General features: G+C 40.9%; 1 protein-coding gene across 1 annotated transcript in view; it reads right to left on the bottom strand.

Moving 5' to 3' along the window:
- Positions 1–22,107, bottom strand: part of LOC115477943 (protein farnesyltransferase subunit beta-like) — a 109,276-nt gene that overhangs the window by 9,761 nt on the left and 77,408 nt on the right. Inside the window, exons 9-11 of the mRNA XM_030215092.1 lie at positions 20,083–20,215; positions 11,737–11,848; positions 4,572–4,686 (exon numbers count right to left, since the gene is read on the bottom strand). Coding sequence (XP_030070952.1) covers positions 4,572–4,686; positions 11,737–11,848; positions 20,083–20,215 — 360 coding nt within the window. The remainder of the gene's footprint in view (positions 1–4,571; positions 4,687–11,736; positions 11,849–20,082; positions 20,216–22,107) is intronic.

Below are 22,107 nucleotides of genomic sequence, written 5' to 3'. Positions count from 1 at the left end.
AAGAAAAGATAGCTGATATGGTAAAATTGGGAAACAAGACATTTTTCATATATATATAAAATGACAGGAAGAAGCGCTATTGTGAGGCTCAAAGCTGAGGGGGAGGAATATGTAGAAACTGATAAGGATAAAGCTGAACTGCTCAACAATTATTTCTGTTCTGTGTTCACAGATGAAAGGCTGGGGGTAGGACTGCAGAAAACAAATGCTAATGGGGATGGATGGATGGTAGACTAAGATCAATTCTCAGAAAACTGTGTTCGTAAGGAGCTAGCTAAACTAAAAGTAGACAAAGTGATGGGGCCTCATGGGGTGCATCTGAGGGTGCTCAAGGAACTCGAAGAGATTCTGGTGACTCTGCTCCAGGGGCGTATCTGCGTGGGGCCACAGGGGCCTGGGCCCCCGCAGATTTCGCCCTGGCCCCCCTCCACGCCATCAACCCTCCCCCGCTGCTTACTTTTGCTGGCGGGGGGCCCCAACCCCCGCCAGCCGAGGTCCGACCCGAAGTCTTCATATTTCGTCTTCCTCCGTGGCCATGCTGCAAGGAAGTAACGCTGCAGTGCTGATTCGTTGAATCCAGTTCGGAGTCTGACGTCGCAGCGGGGGAGGGTTGACGGCGGGGAGGGGGGTGGAGAGAGGCGGCGGCGGGGGGGGGAGGGAGGCAAAAATGTGCCCCCCCTCTCTGGCTCTGGCCCCCCCCCCTACCACCAGATTCCAGATACGCCCCTGCTCTGCTCTCTGACATCTTCAATGCTTCCTTAGAGTCTGGAGTGGTCCCGGAGAACGGGAGAAGGGCGGATGTGGTCCCTCTGTACAAGAGCAGAAGTAAGGAGGAGGCTGGAAATTACACACCTATCAGTATGACCTTGGTGGTGAATAAACTAATGGAAATGCTTCTAAAGCGGAGGACTGAGGTTTCTTGAGTCGAATGGACTGCAGGACCTGAGGAAGATGGGCTTCACTAGAGGCAGGTCGTGTCAGACAAACCTGATTGATTTCTTTGACTGGGTGACCAAACAGTTGGACTTGGGAGGTGCTCTAGATGTCATGTACTAGGATTTTAGCAAAGCCTTTGACACGGTTCTGTACAGGCGACTGATAAACCAAATGCCCTTGGTATGGGACCTAAAGTGACTGACTGGGTTAAAAATTGGTTACATAAGTACATAAGCATTGCCATACTGGGAAAGACCAAAAGTCCATCGAGCCCAGCATCCTGTTTCCAACAGTGGCCAATCCAGGTCACAAATACCCGGCAAGATCCCCAAAATGTACAAAACATTTTATACTGCTTATCCCATAAACAGTGGATTTTCCCCAAGTTCATTTAATAACAATCTATGGACTTTTCCTTTAGGAAGCCGTCCAAACCTTTTTTAAACTCTGGAAGGAGACAGAGGAAATTCACCTAGATCAAATAATACATCAGGCTGCTTTGAAAACTATTTGGTGAAAACTTCATCAAATATGTGGGACACTTGTCCAAGATACAATGGGATTTGGAAAATTTACAGATCAGATTATTAAGACCCTCTAACACAATTGGTGGGAAACAGCACCACGCCATATCTGCTGCATAATAATTTAGTCCTATTCCAGTGTCTATCTCAAGGCAGTGATCTCTCATTACTGATTGAGTAAGCAACTTTGACAGTAGTTTCTCAATTTTGGATCTGGAATATAGAGCTAATTGTGAAGCTGTGGGTAACATTCTCTCTAGATGTGTCGTGATATTACTTGTATCAGTAAGGTCTCTTACTATCTGAAAACGTTTGCTAGTAAAACTAACTAAAAACTAACCTGTTTAAAAAGGCATACCCTACCGATCCAACCTAAATGCCTGATCACTGCGACACAACAAAACTTAAATACGTAATGGACATAACTCAACTCTTCCGTTGTACGATTCCCTAATCGTGGCTGTGCCACACAAACTTTATTTTACCACATCACTTTGTATTTGTTCTCACCGGAGTCAGCAAACGCCTCTCTGGTACCATGTAAGCCACATTGAGCCTACAAATAGGTGGGAAAATGTGGGATACAAATGTAACAAATAAATAAATAAATAAACAAACAAACATTGTTTGTAAAATATCTGTATCAATTATGTAAGAACTAGCCTTTGAGCCTGTAAAAAGGGGCTATTATAGGAAGGGGGGTGTTGAAAGGCCCACCCCCGCCGCCGAGTTCGCCGCTGCCCCTCCCCCTCCAAATTTGCCCCCCCCCCCCCCCGAGCCGTCACCACCCACCTTCCACCCGGCCGGGCCCTCGCTCCGCTATTGAAACAGCGAGGGTCTGGGAACGCAGCACTGAGCTCTGCTGAGCTGCCGACGTCGGCCTTCGTTCTTCTTCTCTGCCTGTCCCGCCCTCGTGTGACATAACGTCGTCGAGGGGGCGGGACAGAGGCAGAGAAGAAGAAGGAAGGGCGATGTCGGCAGCTCAGCAGAGCTCAGTGCTGCGTTCCCGGACCCTCGCTGTTTCAATAGTGGAGCGAGAGCCCGACCGGGTAAAAGGTGGGTGGCGGCGGTGACTCGGGTGGGGGGAGCGTTAGACGGTGGTGTCCCTCCCTCAGAAATGCGCAGTACAGACCCTCTCTGTTCCGCCCCCCGTCATCACGTATTGACGCGGGGGCGGGGCAGAGAAGGTCTCTACTGCGCATTTGCGAGTGAGTACGACACTCGCCTTTTATATATATTGATAGTAAGCTCTCTTAGCCTGCTCTATAGCAAGTTTATATGTCTCTACAGTTTCCCTCCAATTCCGTTTATTAACTGCATTAGGATCTTTACGCCACTTTCTTTCCATTTTCTTACAATTCTGCTTTAAACGGATTAATTCAGTTGAAAACCACTTATTTTGATGTTTTTTTTTAACCTTCCTGGTTTGCATTGGTGTAATTTGATTTAGTATTTGTTCACTAACTTCATTCCAGGTATTTAACCACAATTTATGATCCACTAAATTTTCTGGAGTCTTAGGTATTATAATAGAGCAAAACCATTCCTGATCAATTTTACCTCTGGTAATATATAATAAGTGGATCCTGATTAATTGTTCCAATTTTGAATGTTTCCATTGCATTGTGAAACATAAAAGATAATGATCTGACCATAAAGTAGGCAACCATCTAGGATATGAAAACAAGATATCCTTTGTGATAGAAAAAGCAAACATATCTAACTAATGGCCCTTTTCATGGGTTGGTTGATTAGGGAAAAATAAATAGCATAGGCTTTCCAAATGATCTTCAAACTCTAATGCAATCTAATATCATTCAAACTAACCCCCCCCCCCCCCCCCAAAAAAAAAAAAAAAAGCCCCAAGCCAAGCTGCAGCAAACAGAAAACTCACTGGAAAGGAAGTTGTAGAACTAGGGGTGGTGATATAAAGCCTCAAGGCGGTGAAACTCTCTAACAATGTAAGAAAATATTTTAGAGAGGTAGGTAGCTGACTGAAATGCCCTTCTAGAGGAGGTAGTGGAGACTAAAACAGCTACTGATTTAAAAGATCTGAAGGATACAGAGGGCAGTGGTTAGAGTTATGAGTGAACTACTCAGTTAGGGCTACTGATAAAGAGGCCAACAGAGCCAGAATGTTGTTAAAGTTAGTGCTAAAATGGACCCATGAGACTCCACAAGTAAGATTTGCCACCTTGAAAAACCCTGAAAAGAACTATTCAGAAAAAAATGAAGAAATCAAAACTCCCCATCCTTAATACAAATGTCCCCAAGTCTCTCCAATAACAGATATCTATGTTGCCCCCAATAATAGTCCATGGTCAATCAAACTGTAAGCAGCTCTCATAGCCAAAGAAATAAGCAATATCGACATCCCACAATTCAGCTGTTCCCGAATAACAGCACTGAGGCACATCTAATCCGTTAGAGAATACAAGCACAAAGTGGCTTTGGCACCTTGAACAGGCATAACTACTTATGCTAGATCAATGGCTGGTATAAGTTGCTGCACCTAAATGCATCATGCAGCACGAGCAACTAAAGGTATTCTATAAGTTTTACATGTCACATGGTGCCACACCCATTACATGCCCATGCTCCACACTCTGGTATAGCCCACTTTCAGTATAAATTATGCACACTGTGTGCCAGTTTATAAGATAGGGCCAAGCACTTTATGGCGCCAGTTCCATGCGTAAATGCCATTATTCTATAACCTTTGTCACAACAACTGGCACCTAACTTTAGGTGCGCCATCCAGAATTGTTGTTTTAGATTCTGAGCCAACTAGGGACAGAAAAAGTACTAGTATCTACTATGTAAAGGGCTTTGGTTGCACTTCAGAAAGGCAGTATATCAAAAGCATGGCCATACCTTTACTCCATTGTGAATATTGCTATATAGTGTTTTGCAAACTTACAGCGTTATATAAAATAAAATACGTGCTCGCTCTATCTTGGTTATAAAAAAAATGAAATTCTATTTAATAAAATAATTTGTGTATATTATTATGCAAATGGTATTATAGTTATTACAAGGATCCTCTACAGAAGCAGCAGAGTAAGAATGGTCGTCTCTGGTGTGGTAATATTAGATAAAGGAAAAACTTACCAGGCGATTTTCTGGTACACCAAGGATGACTTCATGCAGGATATCACCACTGCCATAATGCTGTGCTACTGATAAACCGCTCAAGCAATAGCAGGTATGGTAAAAATCTCTGGCTCTGAAGTAAAAACAAGACTATTTTTAGACTAAGATATTTAAGTATTAATAAAAGACAGTCTGTTGTGCAACTCTAATCACTTTATATTATATAAAGGTCAAAATGTGAATATCAAATTTTAATTGTTTTAATGCAAGTTATGCCAAAAATAGCCATGTGTTTCCCAAGGAAACTATGCTGAACTAGCTAAGAACTAAGCAATTTCCCCAAAGACAAAAATACTGGGATGATCCATTTAGTAGACAAGCCCTTATACTGAGGATCTATCAAGCTAACAGGAAGCCAGAACAGCAGATGATCCTTTAGTATCTTTCTTACTCTGCCATTTGTGTGATACCCCTGAATTGATTATGAGCATTGTATTGCCTTTATATAAGGCTTTCAATACAAGATAACCCCATTACATTCAGGCCAGCAGGGTAGATAATGCCTCAGTGCAGCTAATAGTAGCTGCTCCCAATTAGACTGTTTTATCCTACCACCCCATGGCCTAGGCAATGTTGCCTCCTCTTGTTGGTGTTGGCTGGATGTTTTTCCCTCAGACATATCCAATTAAGTCTTGGTTTCCTCTTCTGCTGGGCATGGACAGAACATTTCTGTTCATCATGGATCAGCAGCAAAGTGCAACTGATCCTCCTGTTCCAGGGGGAGAGTTCTCTCCTGTCCTGAGAAGTCTAGCAAATCAGCAGTGCCCTCTTTGGTCTGTCAGGGTGGGCTTTATATGCCAACTTGGCTTCAGTGTAATAGACAGAACCTTCATTCCAAGCCTAGACTGCTGCAAATGTTCAGCTACTGCCTTTGCTAAGGTCAGTGTTATCCTTTCTGGTTCTCTGGGAAGGATCAGAGGATGCCCAATTCAACCAGTCTCCACTGACATTCATTGATTCCCAAGTCCACTCCGATCCACTCAGGGCCACCGCTCTAGGTGCCCAGCGCTCCCATCAGGTGCTGTGGAGGACTTGCAGCCCTTCTGCATATCCTCACAGCTGTATCCGGGGTGACTCCCAGGTCCACCCCAATCTTCCCAGGGCCCTCGCTCCAGGTGCCCTGGGTTTCCAGGTGCTTTTTGGCTAGGATCAGGCGACCCTCAGGGGGAGGAATGCTGGCTTCGGCCTAAACCCTGGTAAGCCTTTCCTTGGCTGAGAGGTGCCCAGCTCTACCACTGGCTGCCTTTCAGGTGCTGTCGAGGACTTGCAGCTCATCTGCAAATCCCTACAGCCTTCTCCGGGGTGACTCCCAGGTCCACTACGATTCACTCAGGGCCTCCGCTCTAGGTGCCGCGCGCTGGGGCATTTTCTCTTTACATTTATTTTTCTCCCAGTTACTACTTATGGCTCCAGTACACTTTTTCTTCTTGGTACTGTCCCTTCCTAATCTGTTTCTCCATCTGAAATCACTGTACACTGCAGGAACACATTATCCACCCTCTGTATTCATCATCTCACCATCTCTTTTTTCCTCTTCCTTTTTCTCAGCTCTCAACATTTCCTTCCTTCCATTCATCCATCTCCTTTCTATCTGAGTACATCTCGCCTTCGTCGCTGTCGTCGTACATCTTGCCTTCGTCGCTGTCATCATACCTCTCCTACTCTTCTCCATACCCTCTTGCTCCTTCTCCTGCTCTCCGCTGGGGACATTAATCCCAATCCTGGTCCTCCACATCAGCTCTCATCCTATTTGTGCAGGTCACACCTTGATATCTCCAATCTAATTTCTGTTCCTCTCCTCCCCCCTTCTTCCCTGCCTTTCTCTTGCGCTCTGTGGAATGCCCGCTCTGTCAGTAACAAACTGTCCTACATCCATGACCTCTTTATCTCTTGTATTCTCCTTCTGCTTGCCCTAACTGAAACTTGGCTTTATCCTGAAGACTCTGCTTCAGTTGCGGCCCTATGCCATGGAAGTTCTTTTCTCCCATACTCCTCGCCTGGTTGGCTGCGGAGGTGGTGTCGGGCTACTACTTTCACCCTCTTGTAGATTTCAACCTCTTCTTCCACCTCAGTCTCACTGTTTTTCATCCTTCGAAGTCCACTCCATCAGTCTATTTGCTCCTCTGCCTCTCCGAGTAGCAGTCATTTATCGACCCCCTGATAAGTCCCTTTCTCACTGACTTTGATGACTGGCTTTCCTTCTTTCTTGAACCTTCATCTCCTTCCCTCATTCTTGGGGATTTTAACATTCATGCTAATGATCCCTCTGACTCTTATGCTTCTCAGTTTCTTGCTTTAACATTCTCTTTCAATCTCCAACTGCCCCCACTCACCAGAATGGCCACTGTCATGATCTTATCCTCTTCTCAAACTGCTCACTCTCCAGTTTCTGTGCCTCAACTCTTCCCCTCTCTGACCATCATCTGATAACTTTCACACTTAAACACCCTCCTCCCCAGTCCCGTCCAATCTTAACCAATATATTTAGGAATCTTCTCTAACATTATGTTATCCAAGTCTATCAATGAGGCTGTCTCTTCCTATAATACTATTCTCTCCTCTGCTCTGTAAAATGTACCAAACCCCAGCCTTGGCTGACCTCTAGAATCCGCTATTGAACCTTCTACTCTGTCCTCCAGGGTTTCAAATCTCTTCTCTACCATTATGTTATCCAAGTCTGTCAATGAGGCTGTCTCTTCCTATAATACTATTCTCTCCACTGCTCTGGATACTCTCGCTCCTCCCATTCCCCGTTCTGTAAAATCCAAGACTGTCAATGAGGCTGTCTCTTCCTATAATACTATTCTCTCCTCTGCTCTGGATACTCTCGCTCCTCCCATTCCCCATTCTGTAAAATGTACCAAACCCCAGACTCTGGCTGAGTACTTTCATGATAAGGTTCACAAGATTAAACTTGAATTCTCAACCAGGTCACCTCCACCTCTCCTTCCCTTAGTCCATTCTCTCAACCCTCCAACCCCTGCCTCCTTTTCTTCCTTTTCTGAAATCACTGAAGAGGAAACTCCACATCTTATTTCCTCCTCGAAACTAACTACCTGTTCCTCTGATCCTATTCCCACCCATCTACTTAACACTCTCTCTCCTACTGTCATCCCTTTTATCTGTCATATCCTCAATCTTTCACTTTCCATTGCGACTGTTCCTGATGCCTTCAAACATGCCTTAGTCACACCACTCCTTAAAAAACCTTCACTGGACTGTACCTGTCCTTCCAACTATCGCCCCATCTCCCTCCTCCCTTTCCTATCCAAGATACTTGAACATGCTGTTCACCGCCATTGCCTTGACTTTCTTTCATCTTAAGCTATTCTTGATCTGGCTTTCGCCCCCTTCATTCAACTGAAACAGCGCTTGCTAAAGTCTCCAATGATCTCTTCCTGGCCAGATCCAAAGGTCTCTATTCTATCCTCATCCTTCTCGATCTATCTGCTGATTTTGACACTGTTGATCACAGCCTACTCCTTGATACACTGTCCTCACTTGGATTTCAGGGCTCTGTTCTTTCTTGGTTTTCTTCTAATCTCTCCCAGCGTACCTTTAGTGTATACAATATCAACAAAATTCGCCCTTTCCTTTCTGAGCACACTACCAGAACCCTCATCCACACCCTTATCAACTCTCGCTTAGACTATTGCAACTTGCTTCTCATAGGTCTCCCACTTAGCCATCTCTCTCATCTTTAATCTGTTCAAAATTCTGCTGCACAACTAATATTCCACCAGTGTCGTTATGCTCATATTAGCCCTCTCCTCGTCACTTCACTGGCTTCCTATCCATTTCCGCATACAGTTCAAACTCCTCTTATTGACCTATAAGTGCATTCACTCTGCAGCTCCTCAGTACCTCTCCACTCTCATCTCTCCCTACATTCCTCCCCGGGACCTCCGTTCACTGGGTAAATCTCTCTTATCTGCACCCTTCTCCTTCACTGCTAACTCCAGACTCCGTTCCTTTTATCTGCTGCACCATATGTCCTGGAATAGACTTCCTGAGCCCGTACGTCAAGCTCCATCTATGACCATCTTCAAACCTAAGCTAAAAGCCCACCTTTTTTATGCTGCTTTTAACTCCAAACCCTTATTCACTTGTTCAGAACCCTTATTTTATCATCCTCACTTTAATATTCCCTTATCTCTTATTTGTCCTTTTTGTCTGTCCTAATTAGATTGTAAGCTCCGTCGAGCAGGGACTGTCTCTTCATGTTCAAGTGTACAGCGCTGCGTACGTCTAGTAGTGCTATAGAAATGATAAGTAGTAGTAGTGTCAAGGAAAGCGGAGGCCCCCCTCAATGTTGATGCATCCTCAGATTCCCGAAGCCATGGAGACTGATGTTCCATGGACCAAATTTCTTGGCTCAAAAAATTCTTTCGTGCTGCTCTTCATAACCTTTGATGCTTCTTCTTGACGTCTACAATCAGAGTTTACAAGAGAAGGAATCATGATCGAGTCCCAGGCACTGTAGGCACCAATTATGAGTGCCTACAGTGGACTTAGTACCATGATGGACGTAGTACTGTTGCACTAAATACACTATTTTAAAGCCACTGGGAACTTTCCGAGACAAATCTGCAAAAATAGCCATGGTGAAATCAAATGGCTTGATTGTGACAAAATAATCTTTAAACTGTAGACACACTTGCTTTTCAAAACTAGGAGATCAAAAGGGAACAGATTAAAAAAAAAAAAGAGAAGGAAAAAAGACCTCAAACCGTCCTGGTACTAGGGCTTACTCCTTACCCAATCAATATCTTTAAAACACTCACTGGACCTCCATTCATCACTGGCCAAAAATCTCCTCCGTCCTCTTGCCGTTCGTTTAATTTTTTATTTTTGTCAGCTTGCTTATTCGTAACAACTTAAAAAAAAATCCGCTTGTACTATGTAAAAAAAGTCACTTAGCTTCAATGTTTGTCTGGCTGTTGAACACCTAGTGCCGATACTCCCAACGGGGACCTGTTTCGCCCACTGGCTTTATCAAGGGAGGTGTTGTCGGCGCAATATTGTGTTCATTCTCTCTGGGACAGTTAGATGGGTCATGGTTAAGCCCCAGGCACACCACACACCAATTATGTGGGTCAGAGAAAGATATCCCCCAATTACATTGGATGCATCTTTTGAAGCCACTTGGGGTCTTCAGAGAAAAAAAAAAAGTGTCCACCTAGCTCCGTGGAAAAAAGACTGAGGGTCCCACACTCGCAAATCGGCTGGAAAGGCATGAGCGGTGGGAACGCTGCCAAAAGCCTGTTAAGATTACAGAGCGGTGGGTAGCATCCCACACCGAGCTTCCAGATGATGTCACCCAGATGTAAGGATAGCACTGTCCTGTTGTCTTCGGAGAATGTGAAGTTCTTTAGTTCATAGCAGCTCTTCTCATGACTTGATCTGTTTTCTCCCTCAGAAACACTCTCCAAACTGACCAAGGGTTGTTGAGAAGTAGCTGCCTGTTGTATTGTACAGCAAAGAGGTGCTTTAAAAATATGTGCTTGAGCCATTACTGCTTTACTTTATATTTGTACACAACAAACAAACAAGAAATAACCCCTATGTATAAACAAAAGCAAAAGCACAGCAAGAGTACGGGTGGACCAAATGACCTCCAGACACCAATAAGATTAAAAAAAAAATCAGTCTTAGAGTGTGCCACTCCAATAAAGACTGATTTTTAAAAAAAATCTTATTTATTTATTGCACTTGTATCCCACATTTTCCCACCTATTTGCAGGCTCAATGTGGCTTACATAATGACCGTGATGGCGATCACCATTTCCGGTATGGCAGATACAGAGTGACACTGTTGAGGTTCTTGTATAATAAACACACCAGGAATATGGAAGAAGGGTTGAGTTGTAAACAATTTGGTGTCTGGAGGTCATTTGGTCCACCCCTACTCTTGCTTTTACTTTATATTTGCCCATGAGAGACTTGTGAGTGAAAGGTCAGAAAGTGTCATTACACATGCTGAGCATTAGAGCTACATACTTGTGCCTATGAGGCATATTTTCAAAGCACTTAGCCTTCTAAAGTTCCATAGGTTTCTATGGAACTTTGGAAGGCTAAGTGCTTTGAAAATATGTGAACTAAGGTGAACTGTAGGCGCGTTAGTGTTTTTTAACGCGTGTAAATTGTTTACATGCATTAAACGGCAATGTGCCCACAGAAATCTATATGCGCGTTAGCGTTTAACGTGCCTTAACTTTAAAGACACGTTAGAAACTCTAACGCACCTTAGTAAACATACCCCTTGTTATGAGCACCTTTGAATGGCTTGCACGTATACATTAATTTGTGAAATCCACGTCCTTCAATATTTTCCACAACTTGTATTTTCTAAAATAGCGTGATGTCTTGCAATGCTATTCTGGCTGCCATGGAGTCAAATTTTTTTTCTCATGTCTTCTGGTAAGTTTTTGGTATGTGTCCCCACATTCTAGATTAATCTATTAAAACCTACCTGAAATGACAGCTTGCCAAGATGCTGTTTACTTTCCACAGGTCTTAAGAATCAATTTGACTGATTTATAGTTTAAGGGATCAAAACGTCAAATTCTCTGCGGACATTTAGGAGGTGCTATATCAGCAGAGGAGAGATGATACTAATCTTCAAGATGGGAATTTTAAAAGACATTTCTGTGGCTAAAAGTGTTTTACATGAAGAAATGGAATTTTATATAATTAATCCCCTCTTTCAAAAACACACAAACTTATCCATAGCCTGTATACAAATAGGTTTAGCTGGACAGCGTGTAATTATTCCCAGGGACGGAGTTGGAGGGATTAGTGCTTATGTGCTAAAGTACATGAATAAATGACATCAGGAAATTTGAGCATGGTAAAAAGCAGACATAAATGGAAGAACAAAATTTCCTTGGGCAATTTTAAAACTAGCACACGCAAATATTTTCAATTTGAAAATCTGCTGGCACCTGCACAGAGAAAAAATATATGGACACTACTAACATGTGCCTTGTTATAATTTACCCTCCCCCCCCACCCACCAAATAGGTGCTGTTTTCAGAACAATCATTAGAGATCTATGTAAACAGGCTTGTACTATAGTTCTTGAGATCCAGAGCTAGCCTTCCATGGTGCAGAATATACTTACTTGCCAGGTTTATCTAGTAGACCTCCAGCAGGAGACTGACAGCACGTAAGTATATATTCTTGTAGAGCTTGTTGATGAAACATCCAGTGACTTGGACTGAGGACACAATCACCTGAGAGAACAAATCCCACCAGTTTGATTTAAACCTCAAGATACATCACCACTTGAAATCAAAACAGAGATATGCAGCAAGAAAATCTGTCAAGGGATGAATTATGGATATTAGGCTTCCCTAATGGAAGCACCAGATAACATACATGTATATGTTTTAACAAATTATAAGACCTTGCAAATAAAACCATACAGTATGGAAGCAAACACATACATAAATTACGTCAAGGTTATGGTACTTTACAATGCTATTAATACAGTAGAGTTTCAATGTATTAGATGTAAGCAGGTATTAGATATTCTCTTAGACACTACATATAGTAGAGTCATTGGCTGTAATTAAGTACGCCACCTAATAATCTCATCAGTACCCTATAATACACTTGATCAGATTGCTTTGACATGATTTCCCTTTGGTAACACCATGTTGCCTTGGATCCAAGATAATCAACTATCCTTTCCTTTAGTATAGATTCCATTAAATTTACTCACACTGAAAACTACAGTTACACTTAATTGACCTCCAATTTCCCTCCATTTTTTATGATTCTGATGGAAGTACATCTGCCCTTCCTCCAGTTTCTAAATTACTCTTGCCTTCAAAAAATGCTGAACAAAGTTGTCGGTGAAGATGCCCGAACCTGTATATTCTAGGATATATCCCAAACGACCCTAAATTGTCAGTTTTGCTACATCCAAACAAACTCTCTTTTGTGAATAGATTATCTTTTCCTGCAAACTATTAGTGGTTCTTCTCCAATCTGCTCTTTGGTGAACACTGAACAAAAGTATTTGTTTAGATTGTGCATTTTTCTTGTCATACTCTCCAAGTCCCTTCTTTTCATCTCATACCATCTCACTTTTGCAAATCCTCCTTGCACCACCACTTCATTTTACTACCTCATCTAATTTTTCCATGCCTTGTGTTTTTGCTGTCCTGACTACCTTTTCCTATTTATCTCAGCTTTTCCAAATATTCTCCCTCATCACCCTCTTCTTGAAATATCCCTTTTGAATGCTGAATTTTTGCACTTAAACTTTTCAACCACCTCTTCTGAAAGTCATATTGGTCTTAGTTTTTTTTTTTTTACTTAGCATAGATTTGTTGCCCTTACAGTGGCTTCTTTTAGTTTAGTCCACTATTTTTCTTCTTTAAAGATCTTGCTAGTGGTCATCTAAAGTACTGAAAGCTTAGGACTTTAACTACAATGTGATCCATCATTACGTTAAACCATGCTATCACTATACCCCAGAAACTATTCCCCCGATAAATTGGATATATTATATACCAAATAAAAAGGTTTTGGAGGAATCTTTGGAAATGAATCCTCAAGAAAATAAGAAAGATTTATTGAATGTATCTGACTTACTTGAAGCATCTTTATCTGAAGAGTCTGAAAGAGTGACTTTATTGGTTTCATTTGTATTCGAGCAACACCTAGAGGCGATGAAGCACTTATCCTTTCGAAAACTACAAACTGTTTTATGGCAAGAAAATTTGGATATTCCCCGATGTAACAAAACAAACTCAAGAAAGGAGGAAGGCTTTTTGGCCCTGTGAATGGAAACTTTGGCAATGGGGGCATCTTTCTAGCTTAACTATCCATGTAAATGTGTAGTTAAATATACAGGGTTAAAATATGTATTTTTTGTTCCACAGCAACTGAGTGTGCCTTTATAGATTTAAAAAGGGTGACCACAGGTAATATCCAATAAGTTGATTTGGTATGCACAGGGATTGCGTGTTCAGCATTCTGAGTCTTTTTTTTTTTTTCTTTCTTCAAGCTTATCTCCTGAGTTTTCTTTGAACACGCCCTAAAAAAAAAACCATGCTATCACTGCAGTTCAAATGACCACTTACTTGGACATTAGAAATACAAGAGCTAAATGAAAAGTAATCTCTTTGTCTCCATAACTTTTTTTTTTTAATTAAAATATTGTAATGAATTAAAAATGAGGTTTGAAACATACTCCTTTATTACATGTATTTACTTTTCTATGTAGTCACCATTATTCACCACACATTTCTGCCAACGATGAACAAGTTTTTGAAAGCCATCGCGAAACCTTTTGTCTCTTCAACCAGTTGCTCACATTCCTTTCCACCTCTTCATCTGAAATAAACAGACACCCCAAAGGTATTCCTTCAATTCTGGAAAAAGATGGAAATCTCATGGCGCTAAGTGTGGGCTGTGAAGGCAGATGGGGTAAGCAAAAAGCACAAAGAGGCCAACTGCCTCTGTGATGCTTCATAGTAAGTCAGAACAAAATTTCCTTCTTGTGCTTCCAAACTCTTCTCAATCCTTCCTTCAAAGCTTTTAGGGTTGCAATATAACGCTTTGAATAATCTTCCAATTGTCCTTTACAACTTCATCAACGTTTCTCGTGCGAGCTTTGTCCATTGCTGTCACGGGTCACCGTTTTTGATCACACAGTATCAGTCCTTCCTGGTCCACAATCTTTGCATTTTTTAGTCCAGCAACACACAGTACTTGCGTCTAAAAAGAAATCACCATAAACAACCTTCATGCAGCAGTAAATTTAAATTGGAGGGTTTCCTTCAACAGTCAGAAATTCTATCACGCACGTTGCTTAAATCACACTGACAAGTGATCACTGCATGCTTCCATTTCACAAGCAATAGCAAAAGAGCCTCTTCACACAGATACTTTTTGCCAACTGAGATGGAGATTTCAAAGAACATGTGTAATGCGACAGTGCTGCCATCTGTTGATGAATTATGGAAGTTGGGGCATTACTTTCACCGTTTGTCATTACTAAGTACAATATTCCTCTCTTCTTTAAAACTCCCTCTTACCATTTAAGAGTCCCTAGAACAGTGCCTTTCCAAACTTTTATCCAATATGACCCCATTTTAACTGTTAAACTAATTTGTATGACCCCCAGATGAGGAAAACAAAACAGGGAGAGGAATGAGGGTCTGCTTTCTCATCCACTTCCTCTTCTTCTCCCTTATCTAAAGTAGGAAAGGGGAGCAACCTTGTTCGTGAACCCCCCTCTTCTGATGTCAACTATTTAGGAATCACTGAAGCAGAGACACCCTGCACTCCCTACCATTTTCAGAAATAATTGAAAAAAAAAATAGAACATGCCAATAAACATCCAGCAGATTAAATTTCCTACCAGCAATACCTCCCTTCTTTGACTAAATCTCTAGCCAATTCTTCTGCCTGAACTTGAAGACTGTAAATTACATGTTATCTTCTCTTTCCAAAGCAGCTTTAAGTGTCTTTCCTTTTCCATATTTCCTGCATTGCTTTACAATTATATTTTAAAGCTCTACTCCTTCCCTTTTCCTGTCTACCTTATTCTTGAACAGACTACAGATTACAATTTACAGCTATTGTGGACAGCACCCCAGAAACATGAAGCATATAAGCACTGGGGTTAAATATCAAGAAATTCTAGAAATCGCCAAGAGATTTACAACACCATACCACATGTTTATGCCAGTATACAAAATCATATTGTTCCCAATTTTTCAATACGGTGCACAATTCTGTTTACCTCTTTTCACTAAGGATACAGTATACCTTGAAAAGGTATAGAGAAAGACGATGGATGACTGGGTCATGGAACAACTGTTATATGAGAATGAATTCAAAAAGGTCTAAGACTCTTCAGCTTGGAAAATAGAAGATGCAAGAGATATGAGAGGAACATAAAATGATGAAAGATGTAGAAGTAAATGGGGAACTATTGTTCACTATACCTCATACTGCAAGAACTAGGGGGACAGCTGATTAAGTCATCGGCAGCAAGTTTAAAAACAAACAAAACAACGGAAATATTTCTTTATATAATGCATATTTTAACTTGTAAAGCTTATAGAAATGATGCCATGGAGGTACAATTTGGTTTGATACAGCCAAATAGGGCATGATAAGGAACAGAGAGCTCAGAAAGAGAGCAAGTAAGCAAAGAGGATCCCTAGATGCAAAGTAGGGAAAGGGGAAAGGCAAATGGGACTTGATATACCGCCTTTCTGAGGTTTTTGCAACTACATTCAAAGCGGTTTTTCATATATTCAGGTACTTATTTTGTAACAGGGGCAATGGAGGGTTAAGTGATTTGCCCAGAGTCACAAGGAGCTGCAGTGGGAATTGAACTCAGTTCCCCAGGATCAAAGTCCACTGCACTAACCACTAGGCTACTCCTTCACCAGAAACCAACTGGAGTATATGGCTATATCTCTAATCCCACAAATAAAGCAATAAAGCAAAAAATTGTCTGAGGTAATTTTCAAAACAAAAGTATGTGCTTCCAAATTGTTTAATTTAGAATTGCAAACACCTGTACTTCAACTTTATGAAATGGGGGTTGCAATCAATTAATTTGAATCAAGTTCATCAAATCTCGCTCATCTTATCCACAATTTCTCATTTTGCATGTTTTTTTTTTTTTTTTTTTTTTTTAGTATGATCACATCTGCTTTTGCTCATAGTCATACAAATTTATACATAATTACATTTTAAAACAATTTTAACATTTTCCCAAACTTCCAAAGCCTAGTCTTTTAGGCAAGACAGCAATATGTAATTGTTTCCTTCAGAAGGGTAAGGTCTTGGCAACACAACAAATTATACAGTTCAAAAAATGTTCTAATATTTTTGGTTTATGCCTATGCATAGGGAATAAAATCAGGCAGACTTAATGGGCCTTACAGTCCTTATCACTGTTTTCTGTTTGTACCTGCCTGAAATAAAGGGGAATGTAGGTCTAAGGGCTCTGTTTACTAAAGTGCGTGTTTTTAGCACGCCTACAATTTGTGTGTGCGCTAACCATGTAGGTGCTTATAGGTATATTGTAGGCGTACATGATTAACATACCTATAACGCTGCTTAGTAAACAGGGCCATAAGAGTATAAAAGTCAGTACGTGGGTTTGAAGGCTGAGAAGGCAAGACAGAATAAGAGTATTGAAAACTAGCAAGAACTGAAGATTGCGAAGGGACAAAAGTGGGAGAAGTCACCTCCGACTACCGACATCTAGTGCACCCTCACAGGACTAACAGTGGGGTAGCAGTGCCTCTGCCATTTGTCTTGTTTTTTTCGACTAGATCCTAAGTTCCAAAGATCAAGGCCTCTCTCTTACCTATATCTGAGCAGCCCTGAATACATTTCTATAGTGTTACAGATATGACAAGCAGTAGTAGATTAGACAAACTAAGAGAAGGGTAATCAATCACTATCCACACTCTGTCCAAACCTCTCCCCTAAGCATGCCTACTCCATGAATACACAACCAACTCACACTGTGTGATGTGCTATTAATTTAATTACATGTGTAATTCAGTGCAAAAAAGCTTTATAAAATTACCTCCATAGTGTATCTGGATTTTCACAGCGTCTGACAAAGACCTTCATGAGGGAATTCTTGGAGTTATCATCGATCGACACCTAACACTCGAAAGCCATGCGAAAAACACAACCAAGATGATGTTCCACTCAATGTGGAAATTAAAAAGAGTAAGACCTTTCTTCCCAAGGAATGTTTTCCGTAATCTGGTACAATCAATGGTGCTCAGTCATCCAGATTACTGCAACGCACTCTATGCCGGCTGTAAAGAGCAAATAATCAAGAAACTTCAGACAGCCCAGAACACTGCAGCTAGACTCATTTTCGGCAAAACAAAATATGAAAGTGCCAAGCCCCTACGAGAAAAACTACACTGGCTCCCACTCAAAGAATGCATCACGTTCAAAATTTGCTCCCTAGTTCACAAAATCATTCATGGAGATGCACCAGCCTACATGTCAGACCTGATAGACTTACCACCCAGGAATGCCAAAAGATCATCCCGCACATTCCTTGATCTGCACTTCCCTAACTGCAAAGGTCTAAAATACAAAGTAATGCACGCATCAAACTTCACCTACTTAAGCATACAGTTATGGAATGCACTGCTGCGCAACTTAAAAATGACCTACGAACTAACGAACTTCCGCAAACTACTGAAGACCCATCTCTTCAGCAAGGCTTACCACAAAGATCAACCAATGTGAATATACATAAATCTCTACACGTAGTTAGAAATGTCTTATAATATCTGCTTGTCATACTACTATCATGTCTTATCATTATCATGTTACCAAAAATTTTCTGTAACACTAAATGCCTATTTTTCTATTATATTTCCACTATCCATGATGTATTGTAAGCCACATTGAGCCTGCAAAGAGGTGGGAAAATGTGGGATACAAATGCAATAAATAAATAAATTAATTAAAAAGCCACAGGATAGGATGCAATTAAATTTCTTAGTCATCTGTTTCAATATCCATGTTTTAATCATACTCATAATAAAATGAAACTCCCTAATCCCTTGTTTGTCCGGTTTGTCTGGTCTTGACTAGATTTTAGAACTTACAGTCTCTTATGTGTTTGTGTACAGCACTGCATTCATCTAGTAGCACTGCAGAAAAGATTAGTAGTAGTAGCCGTCAGTTACTTAACCTGCAAGTATGTCATCCTTGGTTCGGTGCATTCCTACATAATGACTGGGAAGGCTATGAGAATGAATGACCTATTTCTTACATCCTTTATCTTTACTCTCAGGCCTCTAGGGCGCTCAGGTTTCCAGGATACCCCTAATGAATATGCATGAGAGATTTGCATACAATGATGGTAGGAGGCAGGCAAATCTCTCTCATGCTTACTCATTAGGGATAACCTGAAAATCCAACTACCTGCCAGCTCTCAAGGACTGGGAGAGAAGACCAAGGCCATAAATGCTTCCTCTATGCACCTATTGTTTCCCACTCTGCTAGGACAAAAGGGATCTGTGATTTGACCCATTTTGGCACTTTTTTTTTTTTTGTGTATGTCATGAAATTTCTGCCTTCATATGCTTTGATCTTTCCTGCTATGTAACATATGTATATTACAATCAATGATATAAACTTCTGTTCAGTATTCACACTTGATTGTAATATTGCTTCTGATCTTGCAGTTCACATGTCAGTATACTCAGGTTCATATATTGGTTGTTGTCTTTTTCTATGGGTAATTAATTATAGGACAAGGATCCATTCGTAGCCACTAAAACAGACAGGATTGGGCCAAAATCTAATGCAAATCAAGAATTAAGTTTAACAAATCCAAGAATCCTTTGTGCGATGAGGCGAGATCTCTTACCTTCTTTAGTACTAGAATGACAGCATGATCAAAGAAATGGTATGGAGTAGCTGTCTAATGGTTAAGGTAGAAGGCTGAAAACCAGGAAAGCCTAGTTCAAACCCCACTGCAGATCCTTATGACCTTGGGCAAGTCACTTAACCCTCTGTTGGACTGTGAGCCCTCCAGGGACAGGGAAATACGTATTGTACCTGAACACAGTCTTTTATTTCATTTCAATTAAGATTTTCTAGACCGCCCTATATGAAGCACAGGTCAAGGCGGTATAGAAGCTAATTTAGATTTAAAAGAAAAGGAAAAGGAACGCCAAGTTATAAATAGGAAAGTAAAATCATAATAATTTAAACTGAAAAAGGCATAAGCCAAATCCAAATAAATAAATGAAAAATATCAACCAGTATTTCCTCCAACAGCTCTGCCATACTATTTTTATCAGATTATTCACCTCTCGAAGCAAATGTAATACCCATGATAATATATTCTACTCTGGATATTTTCAAATATGCTTTGGTACAGTTCCACAGTTATTGTTCTGCAAAATAATGTCTGCTCAACTGATATGAGCATTAAAGACAGGCAAATACAACTAAGCGTTGCTGCATTAAAAAAAAATATATATTTCTGTTGAGGAACTGGTGCTAAGAGCCCACAGCAGTATACTCTGAGGATGTCCGAGCTCTAGAAATGAACCATCTTCTGCTTTTTGGCACGATCAAGATTGCAATTGCTCTTGACTCCTGATGAGGTAGGTAATATAAATGTCATCAAGGAAAGATACATTAAAAATAATAATAATAAAATAATGTGTTTGTGATACTTGAAAATAATATGGCAAGTTCATTACGAACTTGAGGCGTCTTTTACTAAGGCGCACTCAAGTTTTTAGGTGGCACAAATTGTGAGCGTGCTAAACATTACAGACGCCCATTGGCATCTCTAATGTTTAGTGCGCCCATAATTTTAGCACACACCAAAAACGTGAGAGCGCCTTAGTAAAAAGACCCTCTTGGTCTAGAAATGTAACTGGTACAGAACTTTTGCCACTTAACAATTCTGCTCATCAAATACATTACTCACCTTGGCCATATAGTGCTCTATGTAGAAGTGGCAGTAAACCTGCCTGCCAAAATGAGTAGCAACCATCCACTAACTTGTTACAGCGACCCTGAAATCCGCCTTCAAATCTCATTTGTCTGCTTGTAACCCAGCGCTAAAAGAAAAATGAAGTTCATGAGCATTTTCCTATTCAGTGACTTGGTAAAGCATTGCTTCTCATCTGTAACAAGTCTAATCAGTGGATGACATCATCTGATGTCACTAGGATGAACAGCTCTCCCAGAGCTCAGAACTTGTGTAAAATAAAGTGTGTGCAGCCCTTCTGTGCACAGCAGTTTTCTCAGCCATCACAGTTCATTCCACAGCACAAGAAAGAATGCACACGTGGATGATTCAAGATCAGGGAGATTCAATCTAGCTATAGATTGTGCATTGCCCTGGAGCAGCTTGGTCATAAGAAAGAGGGCGAGTTTCCAATGTTACAAAGACTGGTTGGCCAGCACAGTTTGATCAAATGCACCATCTCCAATTGCAGACTGGTTCAATACAATTCTGTATAGTGGGAATATGAAGGAAGTTGCTGCTTTATGCATGGTGTCCAGTGAAGCAGATTTTGTAAGAGTGTTACAGTACCTTCAATGGCTCATATTTGATGATGTCTGAATATTTGATTAGAGGAGTGTCAGTTAGTTTGTATTGGAACTGGATGAAGAATGCTAGTTAAGTTCCTGAGGTTCATTTGGCTACTAGAATACCAATTCTATTGGGACCAAAAAGAGATGGCTGTGTAGATTTTGCGACTGATTATGTTCTTTTTAGGTAGCGAGAGTCCTTTTGCAATAATACAGAGTGTGTAGGATCATCTTGCATAGGTTCTAAAATTAAAGGCAAAATGTAGCAAGAACTATTTCTTCAATGACAGGGAAACCACCTTTGGTAAAAACTTACGTTGAATTCAAAGAACTACTTTGTTCTGATCAAACTGAGTATACAGTTTACGGACAGCAAAGACTTGAAGTTCATGTATCTTTCTAGCCAATGTAACAGGAACTAGAATGAAGCAGACAAGCTCAAAAGGCAACCTCATGAGTGATGCAAATGCAATATTAAGCTCCAGCAAAACAGAAGGTTTTTGCAATGGTGGCTTACATGCAGATTTTCAAGAATCAAGACATTAGTGCATATTGTGAATACAAAAGCCTAACACTGGGTACATAAGCTGAAGGTATACCAATATGTGCTCTAACCAAAGTCAGAGATAGTATAGATAACAGAGTATACTATTCGGCAGACTCCAAATGGGGTGTGACTATTTGTGAACCACAGAAAGAGAACCTCCTCTACTTAAAAAGCATGAGTACACCTCATGCTAAAGGTTTCCTAGATGTAATCATGATAAACATTGGTAGCTACAGGGCAGAAACTAGATACTACTCAATTTCCACAATAACAGAGCTAGTGATTCAAGGTTTAGATTCATTTATAAAACATTCACAGTAAAATTAACAAAAGAGACATAAAAACATTCTGTACTGAATCCATGCCCTTCAAACAACTTTCTCATAAAAGCCTATTACAGATGTAGAAGGGAGCTCTTATTTTGGTTATTGACTATGGAAATACTTGAAAATTTGCACAGAGGAAAAACTGTTAAGGCTTTTGATGACAGTGAACCAGTTTTGGCACTATGAGAATCACTGTACTGGGACCTCTCCTGAAACTTGTAGGTCCTCACTATGAAAGGAATGGACAAATAAAGCATAGAGGAGTGGCCAGTTCCAGCTTAAGATGAGTGCATCCCTCACCAGTTAATCTGGGGCTAGTTGGGTTGAAAAGTAAAGTTTGGAATTGTCACTCCTGGTGAAAAGAAAAGTTTGTGTGAGGTGTTCCTTGATCTTGAAAAATATCCTGTAGTTCGATAGTGCAGAGACCACAAATAAGGATGATGAGTACTACCGAGCCTGTCAGCTAACTGGTTCTGGTCCCCAGGGATGTGGCTAGCCTGAATCTGAAGGCAAATGGAAATGACAAAGTCCTTAATTCTTA

Source organism: Microcaecilia unicolor, chromosome 9, assembly GCF_901765095.1.
Source record: "Microcaecilia unicolor chromosome 9, aMicUni1.1, whole genome shotgun sequence".
Classification (NCBI taxonomy): Eukaryota; Metazoa; Chordata; class Amphibia; order Gymnophiona; family Siphonopidae; genus Microcaecilia; species Microcaecilia unicolor.
Note: the sequence above shows the minus strand (reverse complement) of the source record. Positions and strands in the feature narration are given on the sequence as shown.